General features: G+C 37.1%; 2 protein-coding genes across 4 annotated transcripts in view; one reads left to right on the top strand and one right to left on the bottom strand.

Annotated features, from left to right (window-relative positions):
• The window catches only part of LOC127445492 (tripartite motif-containing protein 2-like), a 42,147-nt gene extending 33,566 nt beyond the window's left edge, over positions 1 to 8,581 (top strand). For all 3 annotated transcript variants that reach the window (XM_051705614.1, XM_051705613.1, XM_051705615.1), the window contains 7 exons: positions 437 to 1,199; positions 2,439 to 2,542; positions 5,312 to 5,479; positions 5,620 to 5,788; positions 6,404 to 6,474; positions 6,803 to 6,943; positions 7,917 to 8,581. In XM_051705614.1, coding sequence (XP_051561574.1) covers positions 437 to 1,199; positions 2,439 to 2,542; positions 5,312 to 5,479; positions 5,620 to 5,788; positions 6,404 to 6,474; positions 6,803 to 6,943; positions 7,917 to 8,069 — 1,569 coding nt within the window. In that variant the 3' untranslated portion in view covers positions 8,070 to 8,581. The remainder of the gene's footprint in view (positions 1 to 436; positions 1,200 to 2,438; positions 2,543 to 5,311; positions 5,480 to 5,619; positions 5,789 to 6,403; positions 6,475 to 6,802; positions 6,944 to 7,916) is intronic.
• A 7,276-nt stretch (positions 8,582 to 15,857) lies between these two features.
• LOC127445241 (RING finger protein 175-like) lies at positions 15,858 to 23,486 on the bottom strand. The gene is made up of 9 exons (XM_051705154.1): positions 23,332 to 23,486; positions 21,111 to 21,148; positions 20,011 to 20,152; positions 19,727 to 19,881; positions 19,450 to 19,557; positions 17,658 to 17,778; positions 17,267 to 17,400; positions 16,800 to 16,901; positions 15,858 to 16,544 (listed from the first exon to the last, which is right to left on the bottom strand). The coding sequence occupies exons 1-9, from the start codon at positions 23,350 to 23,352 to the stop codon at positions 16,424 to 16,426; spliced, it is 942 nt and encodes a 313-aa protein (XP_051561114.1). The 5' UTR covers positions 23,353 to 23,486; the 3' UTR covers positions 15,858 to 16,423.
• Between the last annotated feature and the right edge of the window lie 1,596 nt (positions 23,487 to 25,082).

Genomic DNA, 25,082 nt, shown 5'->3' with positions numbered 1-25,082 from the left:
TAATTTGATGTTATTGTAAATTGGTATGTGTCTCATCAATGTCACGACTGCTATGTTGATCGGAACTGCACCCAAGAATTTCACACACCATTGCACTTGTGTATATGGCTGTGTGACAATAAAGTGATTTGTATTTGTATTTGGTTTGTTACATTTATGGTCTTTTTCATTTAGGACCATTTATTACATTTGTGCCCTCAACTCACGTCATTAACATCAAACCTCATTGCTGAGAGTGAATAACAACTTAAATACAAAGTAATGACTCACAAGTCGCATAGATTAATTTTATGAAACTTTTGGGTGCTTTTTAAAACTTTAAAGTGAGTCACTGCATAGGGGCTTGCTGTTAATGTCTTTAGAGAGATGTGTTTTTTTTTTTTTTTTTTTTTTTTTTGTATAGAGTATCTTAACATGTTTTTCTTTGTGTCTTCAGGTTCTGCAGGCTCAGCTGGACACTCTTCTGCAAGAAGAAGCTGCCATCAATCACAACTGCAGCCTAACCAAAGAAGCCTTGGACAGTGGAAGCAAAGCTGTCGTTCTGCAGACCCATAAAGATGTAGGGGAGAGACTCAGTGACCTGGCCAGCCAGGGCCTCCCCCTTCAACCAGAGGAGAACGACCAGCTGGATCTCATGATGGAGATCGAAGGACTTCGTAAGTCCATCCACAACCTAGGAACCATAGTCACCACCAATGCTGTGGCCAGTCAGACCGAGGCATCCGGGGAAGGTTTGGAGCAGTGCATTGTGGGCCAACCAGCTTCTGTCCTCATAACCACAAGGGATAAGGCTGGAGGGTTATGTAAAACGGGTAATGCCATCATCTCAGCAGAAGTCTTCACACCAGATGGCAGCGTTGCAGATGGTGAAATTGTGGACCTTAAGAATGGAATGTATGAATTCCAATACACGGTGAATAAGGAGGGTGATTTTAGGCTGGCATTGAGACTTTATGATCAGCATATCAAAGGAAGCCCCTTCAAATTAAAAGTCACCAACTCTCCGGATGACTCGCCACCCACCACCACAGCAGCTAATGCGGCCTCCACAGGTTCCAGTGATGGCGGGGCGCGGAAACGGAGCGCCAAGTCTCCAGGGAGTAGAAGCCGACAGAAGGGTGTGAGGCGAGGAGGAAGTTTGTTCAGTACCCCAAAGAAGAAAGTGAACCCGATTGAGGATGATCTCATTTTTAAAATAGGTACAGGCATTTCAGGACTTTAGCCTTGGTTTAATATAAGGTGTAAATCTTTAACTACTTTTTACCCTGCTGAAAGGACCAGCATATGGATGCTGGTCCCCAATATGGAATACTGGGATGCTGGTGTGCTTTTGTCCCCACCAGGCTGCTTAACCAGCAAAACTTACTTCAGCCACTAGCTTCATCAGAAGGAACATGCTGATTGCTAGGTTCATCAGTTATGTTTGCTGGTTAACAACATGTGCTCTTCCAAATAGACCAGAACCAAATCAGCAAGACGTGCTCCAAACAAGCATCTAATTGGCATAAACCAGCCTAGACCATCATGGAAATGCATGTTGGTCTAAAATGGTCTTTTCAACAGGGTAGAAGATGGTTCTGGACCGCAAGCTTGGATGAACTATGATCAGTTCAAAGTTATTGTATTCTGTTTGAAAGTGAGTAGAAATATCCCATGCTTTGTTCTAAGTGAGCTAATTAGTGGTTTTTCAAAATCCTTAACCCTTTAAACTTTGGCACATAACTTGTCTCACACCATTTGTGTTACATGAATGACACCTCAAATCATGTAGGTTGTTGAGGAGAGGTGTGCCACCACTTTTCTAAGCGACTGGACTTGCGACTTTCGGCTGGGCCAAAAAAATCCCATAGACTTACATTGAAGAGAGCCCAGAGCCATATCTAGAGACCAGGGGACATATTACAGAAAGATCCTAAATTCAGAATCTCATCTTATCTGTTTGGTAACCATGGCAGTTTCAGTTAGGATCTCATTTAGGACCAAAGCTATTACAGAACAAAATTTCCTAAGTGCATTATCTTATTGTGACGAGGAGGAGGGCGGCGCCGAGTGTCCATTGTTTCGGCCTGGCCCCGCCCTCCTCTTTGTCACACTTAACTTAAGACTTAAGATAGGAAGTTTTCTGTAATACGCCCCCAGAATATCATAGAGTTTATGGCTCTTTTGACTTGGGCTAATAAGCAACCACCCTGATTAATTTAGAAAGTTTAGAAACCACATTTATTGGTTTCGCCCTAGCAACCGCATTGAAACATGATAAAAACACTCAAAACCCCAAAGCATACATATAGAAATGCCCTGGCAACCACCCACAACACCCTGACATCAAGACAATATTTCACAGCCAGACACAACTTTATTTGACTAATCTTCACAAAGTTGTGATGTTCTGTAACCTTCACTTTGAGTCTTTTAGCTTAGTACTATTTGTTTCATAGGAACAAAAGGGAGGAATAAAGGAGAGTTCACAAACCTCCAAGGAGCAGCAGCTTCTTCAACAGGAAAAATCCTGATTGCAGATAGTAACAATCAGTGTGTGCAGGTAAGCAGGTCCTGAATATCTGACTTTATGGCTGGCCATCCTGAATTTAGCTTCTTAAAAGAATAGTTTAACCAGAAATGAAAATCATTATTTACTCGCCATTATGTGGTTCTAAGCCCGCATGACTTACTTCTGTGCTGAAAACCCTGATAAGTTGACTTTGCTAAATTGATTGAGTAATCCTCGTTCCCTCAACTGAAATCATTGATGTCATCTTCAAAACTTAACTAATTAAGTTAAGGTAACTAGATGCAAGTAGACTAAACTCAGTTTTGCTTTAGCAATATATTTGTTTCTACTTAATAATTTTAGTTGAATTGACTCAAATTTAGATCATACAATAACACAGCTCAAATAAAGAAGATTATAAACGATTCTAGGTTAATCAGTAGATAAACTTATCTCTCCACTGAAATGCATGGATATGTGAACTTCAGTTCCACATGTAAAAGGTGAACTGAAATAGGATTTACAGGGTCCAACTTGACCAAAGTGGACCCTGATCATCCTAATGGTGTCATCACATGAAACAACTGTTTGCAACTAAACAACATAAATAATACTACAAATTAGATAAAATCTAAATTAATTCTTAAAGGGATGTTCACCCAAAAAAATGAAGATTCTCTCATTATTTTCTCACCATCATGCCAATCCAGATGTGTATGAATTTGTTTCTTCTGCTGAACACAAACAAAGCATTTTAGAAGAATATTGCAGCTCTGTAGGTACTCACAATGCAAATAAATGGGAACAACAATTCTGAAGCTCCACAATGCATATTAAGGCATATAAAAGTAATCCATATGACTCAAGTGGTTAAATCTATATCTTCAGAAGTGATATGATAAGTGTGGTTGAGAAACAGATCAATATTTAAGTCCTGTTTTACTATAAATTCTCCTCCTTGCCCAGTAGGAATATGAATCGCCAAGAACACAAAGAATGTGAAAGTGGAGATTAATAGTAAAAAAGGACTGTTTCTCACCCACACTTATATCACTTCTGAAGATATGGATTAAAGCACTGGAGTTGAATGGATTACTTTTATGCTGCCTTCATATGCTTTTTGGATCTTGAAAATTTTGGTACCCAATCACTTACATTGAATGGACCTACATAGCTGAGATATTCTTCTAAAAATTGTAATTTGTGTTCTGCAGAAGAAAGAAAGGCATACACATCTGGGATAGCATGAGGGTGAGTACATGATGATAATTGTAATTTTTGGGAGAACTATTCCTTTAACAACAATTATTTAAATGCCCCCATCAATTCCCATTGACCAAGAAAACATAATTAAATAATTCAAATGCAAGGGATTATGGGTATTCCCCATAGCCATAATTTTGTACTCAATCGTTATTAACACTTCAAATCTTAAGTCTATGTATTTTAAAGATAAATAAGTTCAAGGAACATAGATGTTTGAGTTATGAGCCCAAAACTTGACATTTCAAGTAATATTAAATTAGGACAACTTGATTTTTCCAGTAATGACATCATCATGGTTTACAGTTGGTTTACAGTGCAGAATACTTATTTCCTAGAACAAGGTAATCATTTATTTAATGTTTGTTGGCTGAATTCAATACAATGGCGGGTACAAAGTGACTCACTAAAGCATCCAAAAGTGTCATAAAATTAGTCCAGGCAACTTGTTCGTCATATACCAAGTCTTCTGAAGGCATACGATCACTTTGTTTGATGAACAGATTGTAATTTAAGTCATTATTAACTTTGAAATCAAATTAAATCATTGATGAAATCCATAAACAAAGCTGAAATCAAATATGGCGACACATCAATAACATCAAACGTCATTGGTTCTTGTGGTATAATGTCAAGACATTTGGTCTTGAAACACTCAAGAACCACTATCTGTTCAAACAATGCCATGAGATTTGGGCACGACTACCTGGCAGGCACATGGTGGGGGGTAAAACTAGCAAATCAGCTTAAGCCGGCACCACACTAGCTGATTTTTCCAGTGATTTTAAGGTGTGAGCTTTATTTACATAATCACCGGCCAGGCAGAGGGAGACAGAGCACACATCTGGAAGCAGGATGTCGATAATCACTTGACCGTTGGGACTCCCTGCTGAATTAATAGCTTCAATAACTGAAAAAAAGGCTTGCTTGAAAATGTTGTTCTGATGCAGAAGACAGGGTCTTGTGTTTTCGTCAAGTGACTAATGAGCTTTTTCTTTCACTGAAGAACTGGCAAGATGTCATGCTGATCTGAATGTTTTCATCTGCGATCACACTCAGTTGCATATTATCACATACGATGATTGTAATCCATAGTGATTCTATCACCAAGCATTATTCCTGCATTTTTCTCCTGCACTAAACTGACACAAAAGTCTGTTTGTATTAAGTGTAATTTTGACATAGGCGCTCTACGGCAAGCCTCGAGGGGATAAATACACAATCACACACTTTTACAAGGTAAAGTTACTCCATGAATCACATCCTAAATCACTCTATTACAATTGTTTATGCTCACGCGATACTCCTGTTATTTCGTGAGCTTCACGTGACGCGAGTCGTATGCCTATCACCCCTCCACCATTTTTTATCGGCATGTGTGTCACAGAGAGCGAGATCATGCAAAAGTGTCCGCATGTGTGACACGCTTGGCCAAATTCAACTTGTTTGGAGTCTGTTTGTGTGGCATCAGCTTTAGGCTTGTTTAAGATATTTTTTTTTTTCAGCAGGGATGTTTAGGCAAAATCTGATAACTGATTTCAATTTTGTGCTGTCCAGATTTTTTCAAATACAGGAGAGTTTCAAAGCCGGTTTGGAGTGCGTGGCCGGTCACCAGGGCAACTGCAGAGGCCCACTGGAGTGGCTGTGCATCCGAATGGTGATATCATCATCGCTGACTATGACAATAAGTGGGTTAGCATTTTCTCTAGCGAGGGCAAATACAAGGTGAGTCGCATATATTTAATTAGTTTGGACAAGCACATTTTAAAATGAAAGTTTATCTGTGAAAGCTTCATTACTGAAAAATCTCTTGGATGCAGAGCCTCAACTGCAATTTTTATAATGCTGTTCTGATTTTCCTGAAGGCTAAGCTTGGTTCAGGCAGGCTAATGGGCCCAAAAGGTGTATCTGTGGACCAGAATGGACATGTTATCGTTGTGGACAACAAGGCCTGCACTGTTTTCATTTTTCAGCCCAGCGGTAAACTCGTCACAAAGTTTGGCAGCAGGGGAAATGGTGACAGACAGTTTGCAGGTGGGTACACATCTAGAGCAGTAAAGACACCTGATAAAGGGTTGTAGCTTGCATTGTTGCATAAGCATACAAATTAGGTACACTCAGTAATTTTTCGAATATGTCATCTTACTTACACTGACACTTAGGGGCGTTGATGTAGCATCATCAACACAACAGTTTTCTGTAACAGATGTCATTGTAGAAATTCACTATTCACAGTCAGCCATGATTAAAATAATCCATAAGAAAAAGTTTCCAATAACAAGGCGGTTACTGAGATTCAGTGAGTAGTATTCAGCTGGTCATGTGATTCTGAAATGGCAGCCCCCATGAAGGGACCCTGTCCATGTAGAATAAAATGGCTTTTATAAGGTTACTGATATGACTGGAATCTTCACCTCATGTGAATGCTCATGATTTTATACATGTTTCAAAATTAAAATTCATTTCTTTAGGACCAAAACGTTTTTAATAAGGAAACAAAAAAGAAAAATGAGTGCACCTTTAGAGGTTCCAAACCCAATTACAAATAACATACAACATATTACTGTAACATATTTGATAAGAGTTTACAACTTTTTAATCATACTTTGCTACTGTATGAATTTAACCCACACCTCTCTTTCTATGAAGGCCCGCATTTTGCAGCAGTCAACAACAACAATGAAATAATAATCACAGACTTTCATAATCACTCTGTTAAGGTAAGCTTAGGCATGCTATTCTCCCCAGGGACTTTATTTATTATAGAAATTATTGATTTCCATGATTTTCATAACAATGCATGACTGTTTTCAAGATATAGAATTTATTAGAAGAATAGTTCACCCAAAAATCATTGTCATTTCAAACCTGTATGGCTTTATTTCTTATGCGGAACTCAGGAGAATCTTTGAATATTTATGAATATCCAAGTTCATCTTTTCAATCAAATGGCTTTAAATAGTGACTCTTTAAAGTTTATAAAATATATCCTATCAAAAATAATGTTTACTAATTGCAGGTTGTAATTCTCTGCTGTCTTTGTTGTAGGTGTTCAGTGCAGATGGTGAATTCTTGCTTAAATTTGGCTCAAATGGTGAAGGCAATGGCCAGTTTAATGCTCCTACAGGAGTCGCTGTGGATGTCAATGGGAACATTATTGTGGCAGACTGGGGGAACAGCAGGATACAGGTAAAACTAGAACCTTTAGAAGTCCTGTCTTAAAGGAATAGTTCCCCCAAAAAAGAACAATCTCCCATCATTTACTCACCCTCACGCCTTCCCAGATGTGTCTGAATTTCTTTCTTCTGTGGAACACACACAAAGATTTTTAGGAGAATATTTGTGCTCTGTTGGTCCATACAATACAAGTCATCAGGGTCCAAAACTTTGAAGCTCCAAAAAACACATAAAGGCAGCATAAAAGTAATCCATAACACTAGTGGTTAAATCCATTTCTTCAGGAGCGATATGATGTTGTGGTATGGGTGAGATGCAGATCAATATTAAAATCCTATTTTCCTATAAATTATCCTCCTCCTGCCCAGTAGGTGGTGATATGCACAAAGACTGCGAATCGACAAAAACAAAAGAAGAACTCTTCGAGAGAAGAGTACCTAGGAAGGCTATTTGAAAGTAGCATATTGAAATGATAGATATGAACACCCATATCTATCATTTCGCTTCTGAAGTCATGGATTCAACCACTGGAGTCGTACGGATTACTTTTATGCTGCCTTTATGTGCTTTTTGAGCTTCAGAGTTTTGGACCCTGTTGACCTGCATTTCATGGATCTTTCTTCTAAAAATCTTGTGTTCAGGGATGGCATGACGGTGAGTAAATGATGAGAGACTTTTCATTTTTGGGTGAATGATTCCTTTAAGGGCTTTGACTTAAATGTGCAACAATAATATAAAAATGTGATGTAACTAGCAGTAAAAAGCGGAACTAGTGGTACTAAACAAACAGCAATGTCTTGAGCCACAGTATTTACACTCTTCAGGGATGTCAGCCTATAAATGGCTTACTCAGTTGTCAAAAAAAACAAAAAACATATTGCCGCTGCTTTTTGGCAGATCAAGTACAAAACAAAACAGATGAACAGAACATTTAATGATGAGGTTTCAAAAATCAATCAACTCCAAACTGTTTCTCTGTTCTCAGGTGTTTGACGGTAGTGGATCGTTTCTCTCTTACATCAACACAGCTGCAGACCCTCTCTACGGGCCCCAGGGCTTGGCTCTGACCTCTGACGGCCATGTTGTAGTGGCTGATTCTGGAAACCACTGCTTCAAAGTGTATCGATACCTGCAATGACTTATGAGTGACTGTTTCAAAATTAAAAGTCTGTTTGTTGGACAGTGATGTCATACTGTGTGTCCAGCTCTTGCACTTCATTTGATGTAATGTTATTTCACCTACATTTACAATGGACTGTATTCTCCATCCTTGGTTTCTTTTGTATTTGTTACTACTGTTGGATGACTTTCTGAAAAGACTAAAGCTTGTGAACATGCACTGTAAATAGGATGCAATGGAATGCCTTTGCCAAAACTCCACACACTGCACTGTGGAAATTTAGCAGAACTGAGACAACTGAATGCATCAGTGAGAATACTACCTACCTAAGTTAAAAATTCTGCTCGTATGTGCTGCATGTGTGGACCATGCATGTGTCTTCCTGTTGGACAGAGCTGACTTCTCAAACACTGTCCAATTCCTGTGTTTTGTAAAACAGTCATTCTTAAAGGGATAGTTCACCCAAAAATTAAAATTCTCTTATCATTTACTCACCCTCATGCCATCCCAGATGTGTATGACTTTCTTTCTTTAGCAGAACACAAATAAAGATTTTTAGAAAAATATATCAACTCTGTAGGTCCATACAATGCAAGATGAATGGTGATCAGACCTTTTGTAGCTCAAAAAATCATATAAAGGAAACCACATAATCCATATATTCAGTAGCAATATAATAGGTGTGGTTGAGAAACAGATCAAAATTTAAGTCCTTTTTAAACTAAATCTCCACTTTCACTTTTTCATCTGAAAGTCACATGTGGTGCCTGTTTTTTTTTTTTATTTCACATCTGAAAGTGAAAGTTAAAGTGGAGATTTAGAGTAAAAAAGGACTTAAATATTGTTTTGTTTCTCATCCACACCTATCATATCGCTTCTGAAGATATGGGTTTAACCACTGGAGTCATGTGGATTACTTTTATGTTTCCTTTATGTGATTTTTGGAGCTACAAAGGTCTGATCACCATTCACTTGCATTATATGGACCTACAGAGCTGAGATATTTTTCTAAAAATCTTTGTTTGTGTTCTTCTGACGATAGAAAGTCATACACATCTGGGATGGAATGAGGGCGAGTAAATGATAAGATAATTTTCATTTTTGAAGAGTTCACCCCAAAATTTAAATTCTGTCATTATTTATTCTCCCTCATGCAATTCCGTTACCAATGAGTAATGACAAAAATATCGGTTTACTCTAAACAAACCAATTGCATGGCTTCCAAAGAGTTGGAATGTCGTATGGACTACTTTTATGTTGTTGTTTCACCCATTTCACTTTCATAATGTGGAAAATAGTGGCCAGGATACAACATTTCAACTTTTATGTTCCACGGAAAGATTTGGAACAATATGAGGGTGAGTAAATTATTACATAATTTTCATTTTTAGTATTCGTTTAAGATTGTGATAGGACGTAACTTTGACAATTGAAGGACATTATTAGAATACTAAATAAACACTTCTCTTAAAATTTTGATGAGGTTACAAGTTAAATCCTGCAGCTAAGAGAACAGACAGCTGAGTTTTTATCTCCCTGTCTCAGGCTGTCCATCCCTGTCCATTCATCTTACAGTTAATTGATACAAGGCCTGGTTATAATTATTACTAATGTGGTCATCATATTCCAACTGTATCTGTTTAATTCGTCCCTGATTTAATTCTGTCTAATCAGTGCAACAACTTAGACATGCCTTACAGTGTGGTATTTTTGCATTAAAAGCAATTCTTCAATTGCATATCAAACTGTTTGCCCTGTTTAACAACATACTGTGTGTACTGCATGTAAGAGACTAACAATAGATCACACAGTATACAGCTCTTTATTTTGAAAATATTAGGACTCTATATTTTCCTTACATATACTGTTAAAAATGGAAATATATATATTTGTGTAATTATCTTAAATAATTTTTCCAAGAAAAAGGTGTTGAGTGGTCTCTTGTTTGGGTTAAATATTAAAACATTTCAGTTAATTTGTGGCCTGAAGTTAAAAGCAAATAATTTAATCTATAATTTTTTTGGATTATTATTATTTTTTTTCTTTTGTGCATAACTGACTTCAACCTTATAAATAATTTTCTTGTTTTTCCATATAGAGGCATGATTCACATCTTACTAATAATGTAATACAAATTCTATCATAACATAATAGCAATAGAATTGTCATTATTATTATTTAAATTATGTTCTCATCATTATTGTCATGTTATTCTTATGGTTTGCCCCAAGGACTCTTATTTTGATAGTTACAAGAGACTCTTAGTTTGAAGTTTTGTATCGTCCTCTGTTATGTCTGTCTTCCTGTCCTTTGACCTAATTATATCCCAGGTGTTCCTCGTCTACTTGTTAGCGCAAGTGTATATATATATCCTCTTGTCCTTTGTTCCTATGTCAGTTCTTGTTTGTATGTAGTGCGATAGTTGCCAGCGTATTGCTGTAGTGTTTGTTTCATTCGTCTTTGAATATTTACCTTCATAGTTGTATCCTTTTTTGTTTACTATTAAAGTTCTGCGTTTGGATCCCCACTCTCTTGCACCTTCCCTTCTTCACAAGCTCTGACAATTATAAAGTAATGCTCATTTTTTTAACTTGCTCTTTAAAAACTTCAGAATGTGTCTTATGTTGTTTTAGTACAGTAAATCTGTACTGTAAATTGTATATGATTTAATATGTGCCTTTTTGTTTTTCTGTATATAAAGATTGTATGTTAATAATGTTTTGTATGTTAAATGAGATTTTGTTTGAATGTTAAAGTTTTATGGTCATGTCTGTACAAAATCAGCCTTAACATTTATAATTTTTCTTGAGTAAAATCAGTTGAATGTTTTATTTAACTTTGCTCACCTGCAGATGTATCCTTGTTTATGATTTAAACCCGTAATCTTGCTTTAACTGTATTGATTTTTTTTTGATTTTTTTAAAATTATTATTATTTCTATCACTTCAATTATATTATCATGCTAATGTGCAGTGCATTAAAAAAGTGACTTTGGAAAAGCTTGTCCTTTTTTAATTAGAATAATCATTGCAAAACTGATACACTAAGACTCCGTGTTAACCATTACAATAATGTTGTAAATAGTAATAAATATTTACTAAACTGGTTACAAATTATATGCATATAAAATTATGTAAAAACGATATGTGCACTTTAACACCTTTTTTTATTTTATTTTTTATTGGCAACAATTTTATATTAGCACTGTATCTAAATAGGCAATCGATGTCCAACAAAGTAACCGAAAACTAACAAAAAGAACACGTCACAATATGCTTGAATTTGTAGTGCTTGTCTTATATAAAACACTTTTGGCAAACATTTATAAAGAGTCTGATTGTGCAGGAGGTTTATACTGACAAATTATTTCTTTTGTTGGCAGTCGCCAACTTCCTTGACCTCATTACACACAAAAAATGTGTTCCCTAATACATGAATGCAACACCTCTTGGAAAAACTATAGCCTCAAATGTCCCTCACAGCTTCGTTTTAATTATTAATTAAATATGGCGTTACTGTGAATAAGGTCTTAACCTGTCAGTATAAATCTCAAGACCACTGTCATATAAGCTAGTGAAAACAAAACAACAAATTACTATGTGCACTGAATAATCCACACACAAATTGTTCTACAACCCCAATTCCAAAAAAGTTGGGACAGTATGAAAAATGTTAATAAAACAAAAAGGAATGCTGTATTGAAAGCACTGCAGCAATACATTATTTGAGGTTTTACCATGTGAATTTAATAATATATATACATACACAGTTCAAGTCAGACGTTTACACACACTTAGGTTGAAGTCATTAAAACTAATTTTTTTAACCACTCCACAGATTTCATATTAGCAAACTATAGTTTTGGCAAGTCGTTAAGTAATTTTTCCAACAATTGTTTACAGACAGTTTGTTTAACTTTTAATTGACTATATCACAGTTCCAGTGGGTCAGAAGTTTACATTAAGTTAACTGTTACTTCAAGCAGCTTGGAAAATTCCAGAAAATGATATCAAGCCTTTAGGCAATTAGCATCTGATAGGCTAATTGGAGGTGTACTTTTGGATGTATTTTAAGGCCTACCTTCAAACTCAGTGCCTCCTTTCTTGACATCATGGAAAAATCAAAAGAAATCAGCCGAGACCTCAGAAAAAAAAACTGTGGACCTCCACACGTCTGGTTCATTCTTGGAAGCAATTTCCAAATGCCTGAAGGTACCACATTCATCTGTACAAAAAAAGAGTACACAAGTATAACACCATGGGACCACGCAGCCATCATACCGCTCAGGAAAGAGATGCATTCTGTCTCCTAGAGATGAATGTAGTATGGTGTGAAAAGTGCAAATCAATCCCAGAACAACAGCAAAGGAACTTGTGAAGATGCTGGAGGAAACAGGTAGACAAGTATCAATATCCACAGTAAAACAAGTCCTATATCGACATAACCTGAAAGGCTGCTCAGCAAGGAAGAAGCCACTGCTCCAAAACCGCCATAAAAAGGCAGACTACAGTTTGCAAGTGCACATGGGGACAAAGATCTTACTTTTAGGAGAAATGTCCTCTGGTCTGATGAAACAAAAATTTAACTGTTTGGCCATACTGACCATCGTTATGTTTGGAGGAAAAAGGGTGAGGTTTGCAAGCCAAAGAACACCATCCCAACCATGAAGCATGGGGCTGGCAGCATCATGTTCTGAGGGTGCTTTGCTGCAGGAGGGACTGGTGCATTTCAATAGATGGCATCATGAGGAAGGAAAATTATGTGGATATATTGAAGCAACATCAAGACATCAGCCAGGAAGTTAAAGCTTGGCCACAAATGGGTCTTCCAAATGGACAGTGACCACAAGCATACCTCCAAAGTTGTGGCAAAATAGCTTAAGGACAACAAAGTCAAGGTATTGGAGTGGCCATCACAAAGCCTTGAGCTCAAGAAAATTTGTGGGCAGAACTGAAAAAGCGTGTGCGAGCAAAGAGAATGTAACAAGATTCACACGATGGGCGAGGAAGCGGGAACCAGCTGAACAGTCAACATAAACTTTTAATAAACAAATGAACAAAACACAACATAAAACTGCTTTCCAGCATAACACAAGACTGCTGCGTGTCTCACTCTCCCTCAAACTGGAGTCCCTGGCTCCTCTTTATCCCTCTCCCGGCTGACTGGGCAGATTCAGCGCCAGGCGTCCATCGTTATGGCTGGCCATGCCCTCCTCTTCGTCACAGAGGCCTACAAACCTGACTCAGTTACAACAGTTCTGTCTGTAGGAATGGACCAAAATTCCAGCAAATTATTGTGAGAAGCTTATGGAAGGCTCCCCAAAACATTTGACCCAAGTTAAACAATTTAAAGGCAGTGCTATCAAATACTAACAAAGTGTACGTAAACTTCTGACCCAATGGGAATGGGATGAAATAAATAAAGCTTAAATAAATCATTCTCTCTACTATTATTCTAACATTTCACATTCTTAAAATAGTGATCCTAACTGACCAAAGACAGTGAATGTTTTCTATGATTAAATGTGAGGAATTGTGAAAAACTTCTGACTTCAACTAATATATATATATATATATATATATATATATATATATATATTTCAAAACACACTGATTTCAAATCAGATTAATGCAACATGTTTTCAGTGCAAAAGGTTGGGACAGTCAACTCTTTACCACTGTATAACATCACCATTTCTTCTAATAACACTTAAGCATTTGGGCACTGAAGACACAATTTTAAGTTTAGCAGGCATTTTCCCACATTTATCCAATATGCAAGTCTTCTGATGCTCAACTGTACTGGGCCTTCGTTGCTGTATTTTGCGTCACATACTTTAAAATGTGGACTTGTCGGACCACAAAACATGACTCCACCGTTCTAATTTCCATCTGAAATGAGAGTGAGCCTGGAAAAGTCAGAGGCACTTCTGGACAGTGTTGATGTATAGCTTCTGCTTTGCATTGTAAAGCCTTAACTTTCATCTGTGGATGCAGCGGTGAATGGTGTTGACAGACAAAGGTTTACCAAAGTATACCCAAGCCCATAATGATATTCATTACAGATGAATGACGGTTTTTAAGGCAGTGATGTCTGAGGGATCGGAGACCACAGGCATTCCCAAGTGTTTTTACAGCAGGACAATGCCAAACCACATACTTCCCTGACTACAAATGCATGGCTGCATAAGCAGAGTGTGTGGGTAATAGATTGCCTACCTGCAGTCAATTGAGAATTTGTGGCACATTATGATATGAAGTACAAAATAAAGGCAATGAAGGCCCTGTACAATTATGCAGCTGAAGACCTGCACAATTGATGAATGGGGGAAAATTCCGCTTGCCAAACTTAAACATATGTAGTATCCAAACACTTAAGTGTTATTAGAAGAAATGAAGATGTACACAGTGGTAAACACTCGACTGTCCCAACTGATTTGGTGCATGTTGCAATCATTCAATTTGAAATTAGTGTATATTTAATTATTTAAATATATATGAACTCAGCAAAAAAAAAAAAGAAACATCCTCACACTTCCAACTGCTTTTATTTTCAGCAAACTTAACATGTGTAAATTTTTGTATGAACATAAAAAGATTCAACAACTAAGACATAAACTGATCAAGTTTCACAGACATGTGACTAATAGAAATGGAATAATGTGTCCCTGAACAAAGAGGGAGTCAAAATCAAAAGTAACAGTCAGTATCTGGTGTGGCCACCAGCTGCATTAAGTACTGCAGTGCATCTCCTCCTCATGGACTGCACAAGATTTGCCAGTTCTTGCTGCGAGATGTTACCCCACTCTTCCACCAAAGCACTTGCAAGTTCCCGGACATTTCTGGGGGGAATGGCCCTAGCCTTCACCCTCCAATCCAACAGGTCCCAGGCGTGCTCAATGGGATTGAGATCCGGGCTCTTCGCCGGCAGATCACTGACATTCCTGTCTTGCACGAAATCAGAACAAGCAGTATGGCTGGTGGCATTGTCATGCTGGAGGGTCATGTCAGGATGAGCCTGCAGGAAGGGTACCACATGAGGGAGGAGGATGTCTTCCCTGTAACGCACAGCGTTGAGACTGCCTGCAATGACAACAAGCTCAGTCCGATGATGCTGAGACACACCGCCCCAGACCATGACGAACCCTCCACCTCCAGATCGATCCCACTCCAGGGTACAGGCCTCGGTGTAACGCTCATTCCTTTGATGGAGGTATTGTGCATTCCTGGTGTAACTCGGGCAGTTGTCGTTGCCATCCTGTACCTGTCCTGAAGGTGTGATATTCGGATGTACCGATCCTGTGCAGGTGTTGTTACACGTAGTCTGCCACTGCGAGGATGACAAGCTGTCCTTCCTGTCTCCCTGTAGCGCTGTCTTAGGCATCTCACAGTACAGACGTTACAATTTATTGCCCTGGCCACATCTGTAGTCCTCATGCCTCCATGCAGCATGCCTAAGGCACGTTCATGCAGATGAGCAGGGACCCTGGGCATCTTTCTTTTGGTGTTTTTCAGAGTCAGTAGAAAGGTCTCTTTAGTGTCCTAAGTTTTTATAACTATGACCTTAATTGCCTACAGTCTGTAAGCTGTTAGTGTCTTAACGACCATTCCACAGGTGCAATTTCATTAATTATTTATGGTTCATTGAACAAGCATGGAAAACATTGTTTAAACCCTTAACAATAAAGATCTGTGAAGTTATTTGGATTTTTACAAAATTTTCTTTCAAAAACAGTGTCCTGAAAAAGTTGTGTGTGTGTGTGTGTGTATATATATATATATATAAACCACAAGGTAAAACGTCAAATAATGTATTGTAGTGCTTTTAATATAGCACAGGTGAATAGAATTTACAAATCAGTCCTTTTTGTTTTTACTTTCCATACTGTCCCAACTTTTTAGGAATTGGAATTGTATTTTTGTACACCAGTTATTTTCTTTTTAACACAATAATAATAGAAAATACTGTCCACTGTCTTGTCAATCATTCCAGTTCACCCCACATATTTTTCTCCCGATCAAAAATATACCCTCTCTTTAAATAAAGACAACACTTAAATGGCAAACAAATTTACATGAGGTACAACTAAACAACTAAATGAGGCACTGTTTTGATTAGGAGTGATAGAAAATATCAAAATAGATACAGTAACTTTAGAGAACGAAAGATAAGCCTTTGATTAACTTATCAGCAAAGGTCACTTTTTGAAAACTGTGTATATGTTGGAGGGTGTGGATAAGTCTGTTACTTTGTATCAAATAAATTACAAAAGCAACTGTGTGATTTACATTATAAAGTATACAATTTACAAATAAATACTAATTAAAGGTAAATACCTTTACTGTTTTAATGGAACTAAATACTGCAGGTATCTATTCAAGTCCAAGTGAAAAATTTATTCCGTGCACGATTCCAATTATGATGGGTTGCCAGGCCACCAGGTACCTTAACCAATCCAGAAGCTGTCCATATAAAACATGTGTTCTCTCCCAGCTGATGTTCAAATTTAAGGAGTAGTCAGTCATATTAAACTATTCATTTTCTTTCTCTTTCTTTCTTTCTTTCTTTAATGGTCTTATTTGTATATTTTTTATGTATTATGTATATAAAAGTTTTTAGGTTTTGAGATTAAGATCGCTTCCAACTCTCAAGGTTTCACTCTACAGAGCTGACAATGACAAATTATTACTGTAAATATTTTTTCATTGAATATGTAGAATAGACCAGTTGAATGAAATTCAAGGATACGGGTTGTTCATCATCCTTTTGAGGTCCACCTTCTCATTGCAGTATGGACACGTCTGCTTTTTTCCCACAATGCACCAGCCTCGAATACAAAATTCATGAAATCTTTTGACCATCAGCAGTTAAGGATAAATAAATGAATCAGACTTTACCTGCCTTTGACAAATGTCAGTAGCTGTAGTTTAAACTGTGAACAAATTCTAACAATTAATTAATACAGAATGACAATCTATTATGTGAACTATCTTTAATCAGAAAATAATTTTAACTTGAATGTATGGCTTTCTCCAACTGGATTCAATATAACTTTGAAAATAAAGTCCCTGAAGCATATATAAACAAGCTTTCCATGTGACAAAAACACTTCTCAGTACAAATTCTTACTTTTTACCCACTGCAAGATTCCTGTGAAGGAAAACCATTTTTACAATTTTGAATCTGCAAGTTTAAAAGACAATAAGGAAGGATACATGTGGTTACACGAGAGCTGGTAGGTGTCTTCGATGATGCCTTCTTCATCAACATCCACAAGGATCTTCTGACCACACACAGCACATATGTCATCACTAAGGTTTCGGGAAGGCATGCCACCCCTGTTATAATACTAATACAGAAAAGAAAGAACAGAAACAAGGAAAAAGCCCAACTGAGAGTTACAGGATGAATGTATTGAGAAATATGAACAAGATTTAACATTTTCAACCAGCTCTCTGATTCAGAAAACAAACTGATTATTCAAGATTAAATGAAAGAGTTCTTAAACACCCTATCCTAAATGAAAGCTGCAGGATATCTGAGAAAATATTTCAGGGGCTCTGTACTGTAGAAAGGTAAATGTAAGAGACTGGTATTTTTTTTTACCCCTATAGTGGATGCCATGTAGTCTGAGCAGATTTCTGCAAAGTCTCGTCCCATCACCCCATAGTACAGACCATAGAAAAGCATGATCACACCAACATCCATGGAGTCCTCTGCTTTAACCCTGTAAAAAAAACAAAGAATACACAGCTTCATGTTTTTTTGTTTTATTTGGTACATTTCTAAATAATCATGTTTAATGTTTGTTAGTTTGTTTGTGATTTAATGCCATGCCAGCTTCCATAACTATTTTTATGACAAAAACTAGGTAAAATGTAATAAAAGTTCTAGTGATTAAAAACCTATATAAGTTTTTTAAAATCTAATTTTGATAAAATTGATAAATTTTTCTTTTCAAAAGTGTCATCTGAAAAAACAACTATTTCCTCAAAGAATGAATAGCACCACAGTCCAATAAACTATACTTCAGAGACTGGGGATTCTGGCATAAGGCGCCATATTAAATGTGTTAGAAATTATTTTTATTATATTGTCTTTAAAAAAAGAATGGGTTGAAATGTTTTTCAATATTTAAGTCCTTTTTCACTATAAACGTTCACTTTCACTTCCACATTCTTCTTTCGTTTTTAGCAATTCACATTTTTAGTGCATATCGCCATCTGCTGGCAGGGAGGAGAATTTATAGTAAAAAATGACTTAACTATTGATCTGTTTCTCACCCACACCAATCATATTGCTTCTGATGATATGGATTTAACTACTGGAGTCGTATGGATTACTTTTATGCTGCATTTATGAGATTTGTGAAGCTTCAAAGTTCTGGCATTTCACTTGCAATTTGTGGACCTACATAGCTGAAATTCTCTTAAAATCTTTGTTTGTGTTCAGCAGAAGTAAGAAAGTCTGGGGCGGCATGAGGGTGAGTAATTGAGAGAATTTTCATTTTTAGGTGAATTATCCCTTTAAAAGGTCAGAAATCTGTTTTTGTGAACCATTTAAAAACTGTATTACCCCGTAAGGCAAGTAAAAAAAAAAAAAAAACAACATTTAAAATCCAACCAATCAATATTGTTGATTGTCTATACACCATTTAGTTTTTGGAATGGTACACTCAAACAATTCTTTTAGCCTATTTTTAAGATTTATGCATTCATTTTTTGTTGTTAAAGATAATTCAGTTCGGGGGCCTGGTTAGCTCAGTGGTAAAAGACGCTGGCTACCACCCATGGAGTTTGCTAGTTCGAATCCCAGGGCGTGCTGAGTGACTCCAGCCAGGTCTCCCAAGCAACCAAACGCGCTAACAAGCCACATGATAAGATGCACTGGTTGACGGTCTCAGATGCGGAGGCAACTGGGATTCGTCCTCCGCCATCCGGATTAAAGCGAATCACTATGTAACCATGAGGACTTAAAAGCACATTGGGAATTGGGCACTCCAAATTTGGAGAAAAAGGGGAAAAAATCCAAAAAAACAAACAAAAAAAAAACACACAAAAAAAAACAGATAATTCAATTTGATGGAATTTTGTTATGAAATTTAAATGAGTGAATCTTAAAATAATTTTGAGTGTACATCCTTTGACACATAGGCCTATTGTGGGTCAACACAGATGTATGCATCCATCTCTTACAATATCACACAATAATTCCTTCCAATTAGTGTATCATTGCGTCAGAACTGCAATGGGAGCAACAAACAGGAGGTTTGACGATTGACACTCAGAAACGATGGCAATTCTGTTTCTAAGAATGCCTGTTTTGGTGACTGTAGGGCTAAAACTAAGGCACTACTTTGGAAAGCAGCATCTTATTTGTGTTAATCGAGTTCACACACCTGAAGAAAATGTTGAATCCAAACATGGTAAACATAATTGCGAGATATCCAATCACACCCACAGCGTAGCTCAGCTTGTAAATGAGGAGGAACCACTTATACACCATCCTGTAGAAATAACCAGAGGCTTTATTTTACTTCTTATTTTGTTGAGCAATACACAGACAACACATTTTGGAAGGGGCATTCAAAATTATAATGCAGCTAATAACCTGAATATTACGCATAACCTGAATAACCTGAATATAATTACGCAGCTGCTCTTTAGACACATTACCGTGGCGTTCTGCAGGACAGGGGCTTGCGTGTGGCTCTGAATATGACATAGCTGGTGATGACAGAGAACATGCCCCATGTAGACAGGAAACGCCACCAGTAAAGCTTAATGGTGAAGTACAGAGGAACCACCCACATCTGCAGCAGTGTCACAAGCTACAGAGAACAATATTTATAACAGTTACATGGGCAAAACCAGCTCTGAGTTCATGAACTACTTCTTTTCTGTGTTTTATCAGTATATGTTCCTGTTTAAAAGCCCAAAATGTATAATATAGCTCTCACGTTGTAGGATCTGCAGTGTCTTTGTTTCCACTGAACCAGCACAATCTGAGCAACCATTAGCGTGGCGATGAGAATCAGAACCATCTCAGCGTGCATGGCCTCATGACCTCTGTGCTTCACATGTAACTTCTCATGCTGCATCCTAGAATACAGAAACACCAGAGGAAATAAGAGTAATGGTAAGTTTATTTCAAGCCATGAAAGCACACTGAGCCAAGCTAAAACAGAGGTCTAATAAAAGTAAATAAAAAAAAAAGAAAATTCTCTCATCATTTACTCATCCTCATGCCATCCCAGATGTATAACTTTCTTTCTTCTGCAGAACTATAAATCTTGACATCAACAGTCTCGTTGCGATCATGATTTCAAGCTCAGTTACACTTCCTAGCACCATCTAGCGCTCTGCACATGCGTCAATCACTACGAAGTGTATTCATGATCGTGCCTAAAGACTGAAATGGCAAAGTGTTCAGTGAAAATGAAGAAACATTTTGGTCTGTTCTCATCCAAAACCCGACTGGATCGCTTCAGAAGAATGGATTAAATCACTGGAGTCATATGGATTCATTTTATGCTGCCTTTATGTGTTTTTTGGAGCTTCAAAATTTTTGGTCACCATTCACCTGCATTGTATGGACCTACAGAGCTGAGATATTCTAGTAAAAATTTTCATTTGTGTTATGCAGAAGAAAGTCATACACATCTGGGATGGCATGAGGGTGAAAAAAATGATCGAATTTTCATTTTGGGTAAACAGTTCTTTAGCCCTTCTTAAAAATATGTTATTTCAAATTTAGAAGCTAATGATTCAAAGAACAGGTCATGAAAGTGGTTTTGTTCATTTTGCAGTTCTAACTTCTAGCAGGAGCATACACAAGACCTAAAGAGGCCACCTGAATGACGCCGTCAGGGTTCGCTTATTCTCCAGAAAATGACAATAAGGAACAGAAAAAAGAGGTTGTGGAGGTCTAGACGTATTTAATTCAAAAGCTGTCAAAAAGGACAGACATTTCAGGTAACTCTTTTTGAACATCTCAAATTAAGTCCATCTTTATTTCAAGCAACAATGTAATGGAAAAGATTGATTGAAGAGCACTTACTTCCAGGTTTCTCTGTGAGTCATTTTCAAAAGATCCCCCTGGGTAGAAAAGATTTGGATTTAGAAATGGCAGGTAAAAAATTAGGTACTGCACTGCAGGTGCTTGCCAATGCAAAACTCCCTGCCATGATGTTGGAGTTTGCCTCTACATTACCGCTAGAAAAAAAAAAAAAAGCCCACCCATGTATTCTAGTGCAGACAGATGCCTGGCTTTTGATGTTGTACAGTTGCATACGGTCTTCTGGGAGGTGGCATACAAAAATCTGATATTTGGCAATATATGTAAACACATATTTGAAATATATGTTAATATATGGTTTTCATTGATATAAGAAAGTCACATAGTTGTTGTGGAAGTGTTGCGTATAGCAGTTGTGGAAGTGTTTCACGATTCGACTGCTTTCAATTTCCAGTCTCCAGTGCTTTCACTCGCATCGACGTATATTCTTAGCGGGTAACGTGATGTTTAAAGTATTAGTATTATATTTGTAAAAATTGTCCAAAACATGTGACTCTATAGCGCTGATACTTCATAGAATCGAGATAACCATTTTTAGTTGACAGTGCCTCAGCTGAGGGTGTAGATGACAAAGTGACGGTCCAAGGTTAGTAATGTTCATATCATTAACTACTTTGAGTTATGACAGCCAACAACAGCACCAATTGAGCCTGAAATTAATTTAAATGGTTAAAAAACTTAAATGGTTGTTGTTCTCCTTCTGGATCACTTGTTTTGGCAATTAGAATCATAATGGCGCTGCCCAGTGGTTGCTCAGGAAAACTTGATATGTTCAAATAAAAGAATACATTTATACAGTATATATGGTCATGTATCATTTTTCTGTTTGGGATAGTCCATTGCTTGGGTGTTCTATGTGGTTTGAAGGTAATTGCTTACTGACCCAAGTGAAAAGACAACACTTAAAGGAACAGTTCACCCAGAAATTAAATTCTCTCATCATTTACTCACCCTCATGCCATCCCAGATGTATGACTTTCTCTCTTTTGCTGAATGCAAATTAAGATTTTTAGAAGATTAACTCAGCTCTGTATGTCCATACAATGCAAAAAGTAATCCATACGACTCCAGTGGTTAAATCCATGTCTTCAGAAGTGATGTGATAGGTGTGGGTGAGAAACAGATCAATATTTATAACCTTTTTTTTAACTATAATTTCTCCTCCCTGCCCACTAGGTGGCGAAATGCACAAAGAATGTGAATAGCCAAAAAAGAAAGAAGAACTCTTAGGAGAGAAGAGCGCTTAGGATGGCTGTTTGAAAGTGGAGATTATAGTTAAAAAAAACATTGATCTGTTTCTCACCCACATCGCTTCTGAAGACATGGATTTAACCACTGGAGTCTTATTGATTACATTAATGGAGCATTTATGTGCTTTTTGGAGCTTCAAAGTTTTGGCCACCATTCACTTGCATTGTAATGACCCACAGAGCTGAGATATTTTTCGGAAAAAAAATCTTCTTTTGTGTTGTTCAGAAGAAAGTCAGTCATACACATCTGGGATGGCATGAGGGTGAATAAATGATAAGAGAATTTTCATTTTTGAGTGAACTATTCCTTTAACAAGCACTATCAATTACAAAATAACACAAACAATAACTCACATGCAGTTTTTAATCTCTGGAGATTGAAAGCGTTACAATTACAATTGTTGATACTCATACTGGCATCTAATTCAGTGAATGTCATATGAGTGTGTGATAAACATGGCCATGCTTGTTCACAGGTCAGCTGACTAGTGGAGAGTTTGTGTGGCCACACCCCCTGAATGACCCCAGCACCTAGTACTTATTTTAAATCAATATACACAAGTATGACACAGCCAGTCACATACCCCTCTCATTACAGTTACACTTTACTAGAAGGTCAATGCCTGTAACGTACACCACAAATTCATGCATACTCAAACAGCTGTTTCTGCCACGTTTGCAGGCGCTCTGGTCTACACTGACACACAATGACACGTCAAACTAAACGCTGTCCTTATAATCAGCGAAGCTATCTATTCTGCAAGCGAAGCGAGCTTGTTGATTACAATGAATTTTACGCAGCTTTCTTGTTTATAATGGGAGAGTTCTCGTTATAGTCGCGTTAGGTCGCTTGCATTGTAGATGGTTCTGTCATGTATCAAAACATTAAGGCGAAACATCAAACGTGTCAATCATCGGAGGCTTGTCAATAGAAGAAATACTGCATCTAATACCTGGGGTTGCAGGTCAGCCATTATTTATCACGGTCTAGATTCCAGTCATCTATTAATGGCTCCGTTTCTACCGGCAGACATTCTGCTCATGTGTTCACAACGGTCCGCTGGCACAGATCTGCGCAGGATCAAAACACTCGCACTCACCAATAGACTGGATAGGCCTTTTCACACTTACGCGTTTCTCGCTTCTGGGGGTGGCCCTCGCAGTGTAAACTTACTTCCGGTATCAACAACGGCCATTGAAATGTGAGCAAGATCTGCTGAAATCGAAGTCTTCGTACAATTTAAATAGCGAGTAAATGTTTGATCAGACTTTATGCTTTGTTGGCGACTCTACAAAGCTCTAATTAACATTCTGACAACTTTAAGGAAGGGATAAAGCGACTGAATGCCGAATATTCACTGAGGTATTCAAGATGCTACTGCTTATAAACAACACCGGTAATAAATAACTATAATAATAATATAAATAAGATAATACATTCTCATCGTTATTCTCCTTGTCTGATTGTGTCGGCTCTGCATTATTGCAAGTAAAACAGCAAGTGTGTGGAGAAAATCAGAATGAGAAGCAGGGCGGGGAAAATCACTAATCACTGGATTGCTAGCACCATGGACGCTTTTATAAACAGTGATACTTCTGTCATCTCTCTATCTGATATTTCATCTCATTCACATGCTCCTGACATCATCATGACGTTTTGAGGAGCCTTCCCCAAGCTTCTCACAATAAGTTGCTGGAATTTTGGCCCATTCCTCCAGACAGAACTGGTGTAACTGAATCAGGTGTGAAGGCCTCCTTGTTCACAAACGCTTTTTTCAGTTCTACTCACAAATTTGCTATCAGATTGAGGTCAGGGCTTTGTGATGACCACTCCAATACCTTGACTTTGTTGTCCTTAAGCCATTTTGTTAACTTGAAGTTTTATGAAAACAGAGACCAAAAACTTGTGAAAAATAAATAACCAATATATTATTTATATCATAGAAATGTTTTAACAAAATTAAATACAACTGAAATTAAACTTTATAAATTAAAATGAAAACTTAAACTTAAGTTGTAGGTTTTAATTATTAAACATTTTAAAATGCATATTTTTTTTATTAAATTAAAATGTGTAAATCTTAAAAATAGGTTAAAATATTTCTTAAGTGTACAAAAGTGAGTGATAGAGAGAGCATCAAAGTTTACAGAGGAGTACAAAGTGTCTGTTTGTCATAGGCAGGGTTGGGGAGTAACGGAATACATGTAACGGGATTACGTATTTAAAATACAAAATATGAGTAACTGTATTCCACTACAGTTACAATTTAAATCATTGGTAATTAAAATACAGTTACATTCAAAATGTATTTTGATTTCCGAAGAGATTACTTTGCATTTTATTGTCATTTGTTTCATTTAATATTTAGTCCTTTCAGATGGAAAACATTTATACATATAAATGATGCGATCCAAAGTGTATTTGAACAGCGGTGAAACACTTTCTTATGATGTGTTACATTCATACGAGCAGACAGAGAAGTACATTTGAAGTAAGTTTGGAAATAAAAATAAACCTTGTGTAAATTGTCAGCTTTATGTTAAGATAAAATGCTATTTCTAGCCATTTTACATGCACGTTACCAGGCACGATCATATTACCAGGCGTTCCATTTGTTATCAAGAAAATTCACGTTAGATCATAATTACTTTTTTCTAGTAAGACCTTTGATATTAGGGCAAAAATCGTATTCTTGATAATAAT

This window comes from Myxocyprinus asiaticus, chromosome 8 (genome assembly GCF_019703515.2).
Source record: "Myxocyprinus asiaticus isolate MX2 ecotype Aquarium Trade chromosome 8, UBuf_Myxa_2, whole genome shotgun sequence".
Taxonomy (NCBI): Eukaryota; Metazoa; Chordata; class Actinopteri; order Cypriniformes; family Catostomidae; genus Myxocyprinus; species Myxocyprinus asiaticus.
Note: the sequence above shows the minus strand (reverse complement) of the source record. Positions and strands in the feature narration are given on the sequence as shown.